The sequence below is a fragment of the Teleopsis dalmanni genome, chromosome 2, assembly GCF_002237135.1.
Source record: "Teleopsis dalmanni isolate 2A chromosome 2, ASM223713v2, whole genome shotgun sequence".
In the NCBI taxonomy this organism is placed as follows: Eukaryota; Metazoa; Arthropoda; class Insecta; order Diptera; family Diopsidae; genus Teleopsis; species Teleopsis dalmanni.
Genome location: NC_051847.1, coordinates 95,843,462 through 95,849,790, shown reverse-complemented (window position 1 = coordinate 95,849,790; position 6,329 = coordinate 95,843,462). Strand labels below are relative to the sequence as shown.

The 6,329-nt window shown below is 29.2% G+C and overlaps 1 protein-coding gene and 1 long non-coding RNA gene across 2 annotated transcripts; one reads left to right on the top strand and one right to left on the bottom strand.

Moving 5' to 3' along the window:
• The first annotated feature begins 1,364 nt into the window (after positions 1-1,364).
• LOC119682172 lies at positions 1,365-2,463 on the top strand. The gene is made up of 3 exons (XR_005252568.1): positions 1,365-1,458; positions 1,515-1,999; positions 2,375-2,463. It is a non-coding gene; the product is annotated as an uncharacterized LOC119682172 (long non-coding RNA).
• Positions 2,119-3,123, bottom strand: LOC119682171. Its single transcript, XM_038095535.1, has 4 exons — positions 3,049-3,123; positions 2,776-2,988; positions 2,595-2,722; positions 2,119-2,533 (listed from the first exon to the last, which is right to left on the bottom strand). Exons 1-4 carry the CDS (start codon positions 3,054-3,056, stop codon positions 2,178-2,180), a joined length of 705 nt encoding a protein of 234 aa, XP_037951463.1. The 5' UTR covers positions 3,057-3,123; the 3' UTR covers positions 2,119-2,177.
• Positions 3,124-6,329: the final 3,206 nt, after the last annotated feature.

Below are 6,329 nucleotides of genomic sequence, written 5' to 3'. Positions count from 1 at the left end.
TTAATTTATTTATTTGTGAGTTAACAATGAAATTAATTTTAAAGTTAACTAAGAATAAGAAACTGGACTGCTAGGTCCTTCGCCATTACAATCAATTTTTTAAATATTAACGCAAAAAAAATGCCGTCAAATGGCAAGACACTCAAAATTTAAAATTAATCTTAAAATATGTACGCAATGTTTAAAAGCAATGTTTTTTTGTTTATATTAAAATGGATGTTGAACTACTTTTAGTATATTAAAATGAATGTTGAACTACTTTTAGTAAGCCAATTACAGGGATTAACACGACCTTAAGATTGATTTAAGACCCTTAAAAAAACTTTTAAGACTTGCATAATTTTTAACCGCCGATTAACCTTAAATATAGGTTAACCGTATTTTGAGTTGGTTAGCGGGATTAACTGAAGATATTCAAGCAGCTGATTTTCGTTGATTTACAGATTTAATTTAGTTCGAATTCTTTTTTGAATCTCCAAATTTTGTAAATTTTGTATTTAGGTGTATGCTTAAAATAATATTCACTTTAATTATAAATTTATATAATAAATAAATTGAAAATCAATGTATTGATCGAGTAAACATTTCAGTTGGAAACTCCAAACATTGTAATAGCCTACAAGTTATCTTATTCGTTGTGCAATTAACGAAACTAGATTAATACCATGTTTACATTGTGAGATTAACAGTAGATTTAAGCAATCATCGAGGTTAAAGTATAAATCTATTTGTTTAATTAAATTACAGCTTTTCCATACAAAAGTTCGTTTTGGACGAGCTTAATTTAAAATCTCTTTAGAAATGATGATTATATTTCTGTGCAATTTTGCAAATGTCTTAATATCATAAATTTTTTTACGATATTAGAAAAATTAGAAGAAATCTGTTCAAAACAATCATTCAAAATTAAAAAAATGAAAATTTATTTAATAATAGTTTTGTACATAATTATAACTTAAATTTATTAAATTTTTGTTATAAAACTATTTATTAAATTTATATTATAATTTTTTTGTACATAATGCTACGTTTACATTGCGAAACTAAGAGAACGAGATTAAGTTAATCTTCATTTAAGTTCGGCGGCGAAATAAAATTCGTTGCATAGTTTAAAAATAAAACGTTAGCATATGTAGGCGGCGTCTATATCATTCTTAAAGAATTTTTTGACTGTCTATGTCATTCTTAAAGAATTTTGTACGGAGATGTGGAGAGTTTAAGCACCGAAACATCTCAGTAGCGACTTTCTTGCACAGGAGAAGATAGAGAAGCGAGTAGAAGGATTCGGAAAAATTATATTGGAAAGTTTACAGATTATAAATAAAAGTTGCTATTTTCATATTTTATATTTTTTAGATGGACGTCACATAGCAGTAAGACCCTCTGCAGCAAAACCACAGACTATTTCAACTACAAATGATGGTATTCAGTTGTTCTTTTAGCTTTCGTTGATTACAGGTAATTAACATGATCAATATAAATGAGTAGTTCTACAAATTTATGTCTGAGTTTAGATATATATTTATGTACATCAATGTTGAAGCGCCGGGCCGATGTAATGACACCAAAATTTTTGAAAGTTCTTCATTAAAAGAAATTTCTCTAAAGTTCAATTTTAAGAAATATTTATAAAACCATAAATGAAATACGTGTTCTGGCTCTGGCAATCGATGAAATCATATCCTTACAATGTAACTGCAGAACAACACATCAACGATTTTAATTACGAGCTATCAAAAGCAAGAAGACGTATTGAAAATGCTTTTGGTCATTTGCAATAGACAACAACATTAAAAATGCAGTGACAATTATAAAATGCATTTGTGTAATACACAATTTTTTAAATCAATACAATGACAAAATTAATCTAAAGTGGCAAACTAGCCAACTACAATATGAAAGGAGGAACAACAAAAGACACAGTCGGAGTACCGAGATGTCATCGGTGACCACGATTTTAAGGCTCAAGAAATACGAACAGCTATTCCGTATTTTATTAGTGAGTATTCAGTTTCGTATTTTTTTTATATAAAATATACTTATTTATGTATTTATAATTTGTAACTAAAACTAAAATAATTTCTTAACTACTAATTACACTTAAAATTAAGTCTCAACTAAAATTAAACTATTATTTACATAATATTATCAAGTTATAAGTAATAAATTAAAAATATTTATTTTTTCTTGCGATCTTGAATGCAGGTCAGCATCTTAATCATTATTTCATTTCGCTGCCTTTCAAGCTGAAGCATTTCCTCTTGAGCTTTATTTGACTGCTCTTGATTGCGTCTCATCGCGCGAATTTCATTCAAAATATCCTTGTTAGTAGTTTCAATACTTTGCAGTAATGGCAACTCACTTTTTTTTGCAGATTCACGTTCTAACTCAAGAGGAAGTGGTGATTGTGGTATTGGTGTTGGTGATGGCAATGGTGTTGGTGTAAGCGGCGTTAATGGTGATGACATCGGTGTTGACGATGGCACTGAGATTAACGTTATTGGATATATCGAACTATTTTCCGATTTATAAACTGTAATAAAAATTTCAATTTGTTTTAAAAAATAAATAAATACTTAAAAGAAATTACAAACCTGCACTCTCTTCAATTTCACTATCCATATCGTGCACACCTCTGTTTCCAATTATAGCATTTATGCGATCAAAATACGGCCAATCTGAACGCGACCCACCTGACGTCTCCATTTTGTCCTTCTCCTTCCTAAAAGATCAAAATAATATTTTTGAATAGAATATAAATTTAATTAAACTTACTTAAATCGGTTCGTCAAATTATGCATTTTAAACTTCACTTCGTGGCTATCAAACTGCATATTTCGTCCCACCATTTCGGCCGCAATTTCTGCGTATATATGAGCATTGCGTTTTTGACCGCGCAACTTCGGATATTTAATATCCCATAACTTTACAAGTGCTTCCTCCTCTTCTGTCGTCCACCTCATCCGGCGCTTCTTTCGTGTTGAATTTCTGATAATAAAATATATAATAAATAATATTGCAAAAGTAATTCACAAAATTTGTTCCTACACTGCCATAGTTCCGTCTCCTCGTACCGAATTTCTGTAAATAAAACATATAATTATAATTATGTACAAAACAATTATAATATAAATTTAATAAATAGTTTTATAACAGAAATTAAAAAAAATTTTAGTTATAGTTATGTATAAAACTATTATAAAACAAATTTAATAAAAATTGCACTCACTTCGGTATTTTCAAATTTCAATGTTTGTTTTGAATAAATTTTGACATTTCTCTTCCAATTCTTATCGTAATATTATAATATCGTAAAAAAAATCTACGATGTTAAGACATTTGCAGAGTTGCACAGAAAAATAATCACCATTTCTAAGGAGATTAAAAATTAATCTCTACCAGAACGAGATTAATTTTTTTATTGGTAATCTGTGATTAAAAAAACAAGATTAGTACTTTAATCTCGATTGTTGTTTAATTACTTTTAATCTCACAATGGAACGCAGTATTAAGTGCAGTATCGTAGTAAAATTCAAATAAAACACAAGTAAAGTATAAACTCAGAGCGTAACACAAACAAAGTGCCAAATTATGCTCTTTACACAGATTTTCACGGAAAAGCTTTGTGTGAAATCTGATGAGAACATCAGTGCCACGCAAATAAACAATACAAAAATTTAAATTCAGACCAAAATAGCTGATTCACACATCAACACAAATTTTACTTGAAATAAAATATACGAGTATGATCGGTGTAGCATTTTCAAATTTCGAAGGGGTGTTACGCTCTCTCAGTTGCTCTCATTTACTCGAAAATTTGCTGGTGGAACGCATTTGTGTATACACAGTGTTATATGGCATTTACAGTGCCCGAAAATGACTCATTTCGAATGAGCCATTTGAAAGTGTTTACATTCGTCGTAATTCATTTGTTCTCATTTCAAACAACTGATTTTTCAACTTGCCTGTAGGTTTGATTTTTGGCCTGTGCCAAAAAAATGTTCGACGAAGGCTAAATATGCCTTCAAACATTACAATATAAACTGAAAACTTATTTTTAGTTTCGATTAATTTATTTTTGGGAAGTAGAACTTACAAAAAGAGGTGCATCGTTATCAAGGATATGCAACCACCAAACATTTGTTCACTTTTTTTTGTAAATATGTCAAATGTAAATATATCAAAAACTTTCTCAAACTGTTAAAATGCCATGAAAAGCTTTTATTTAAGGTATGTTCAATGTATTCATTTGCATTTGGAACATATTTGGCACTCATTCTAATCTCGTTGGAACGCATTTATACAGAATGAGATGCAATGGATCTAATTTGCTCTTGAGATTTTGTATGCTAAAACGAATCATTTGCTGGACATTATTAATTTTTGATCAAAATTAGCCATTTGAGGCCAGTGTTAATGCCGTATTAGTCCAAGTAACTACAATTAGCTCATGGAACAAACCTATTATGTGTACATGCGCAAGATTTACTGTTTGCGAAAATATTACATTTGACAGATTGCAACAGTAATGCCAATATCTTGCTTAGAGACTATAATAAGCAAGTTGCTGTTTTTTTTAGCACAGTTAAAAGATGCCGAAATTACCTAACATTAACTTATGCAAAATATTTTGCATGCAATTCGATTCTTTAATAAATATATTCGAAATATACTAGTAGTGTCACACAAAAGGATGTTTTTGCGTTATTACGTTGAACTCTATTCGGTAGCGGACAAATTATGTACAGTGTCTCGACACGAGTAAAATTCTTATTGTTTTCAATGCAAATTATAAATTGAAATTGAGAGAAAAAAAACAATATGACCGTTCGAAGTTCGGCATGAGAGCCGGCGTATTTGTGCCTCGGCACTTAAGCAAAGCATTGTTGTTTAGTAATAAATTTCAGAATTTGTGTCTTTTTTGATTTTATTCACTACGTTTACGCGAGCCTTAAAAGTTGTTTAAATGCTCTTAAAATCGATTTGCTTAAAAGCACTTTTAGCTTACTAAAAGTAGTTTAACATCACTTCTAGTAAGAAATGTCACTTTTAAGCATTGTGTAAACACCTTGAAAGCAGTTTAAGGTTTGAATTGTCAGCTGTTAACAGTACAAATAATAGGTACAAATAATTTGAATTTTATTACAAATAACACTAACCAAATAACTAAAAATATGGAGAAAAAAGGGAAATAGAAAGAAAAATTTGGATGAAAGAAGAGGAAGAATGTTTAATTAAAATATTTGCAGAAAAACAAATAATTAAATTGTTAGACGGCAAAAAATTTAAAAAGGATATTATTTATGAAATTGTTCGCCAAGAAATGGAAATCGCTGGCTGGTACAGAAGTGTACAGCAAATAAAACAAAAGTGGCAGGAATTAAAAAGACAATGCTCTGAAATAAACAACATAATAATTGTTATGGAAACAGTTGCATGGAATACCATCCATTGATGTGCGAAATACTTGAGACAAGACCATAATCAGTTCTTGTAAATAACGGGTGCGATACTCTAGATATTGAACACCTAAATGGTCATTTATCATATAAGTAAATATCTTGTTACCGAGCTATAATTTTTTTAATTGCAGGCGAATGGAATGAAGAATATTTGAATGACAACACATATGAGCGCAATTCAGACTTTGAATGTAATTCTATAAGATTTTAGTACAGAAAATGTAAATAATGTAGATGAAACGAATTCGGAGTTAGAAATCAGTTGTTTACTAATAGATGTCTTGCCTTCGACGTCCACTTCATCGAATACATCCACATCGAGTGGATTCGAGTAGATCGATCGAAGGGCACAGGAAGTTACGCAAAGGCGTTGTCCAGCTTTAATGACAGTTGGTCTCGCAAATGCAAAAATATGATTAACCGGCAGGAAAATTTTTTTTGAGAAAGCGGAAAAACAGCGTAAATGGGAACCAAAATGCTGGAAGAGCAGCATAAGCATAATGAAAATTTGGTGCGTAGTAGCAATAAAGCAATTGAAAGCGCAATCAAAAGCCTAATTGAGTCCCAGAATCATAAAAAAATAATTAAAAATGTTTATTTTTTATTCTCTATTTAAAAATCTTAACTTTACAGTAATGGTCACTTTATATTTAAAACATTTTAGTTTAGTTTAAGTTTATTATTTTCAATTATTTAAATTTGTCATTAAACTCAAATTGTTATAATTATATTATATTATATATATTATATTATATATATTATATTATATATATTATATTATATATATTATATTATATTATATATATTATATTATATATATTATATTATATATATTATATTATATATATTATATTGCTAGTTATAAAT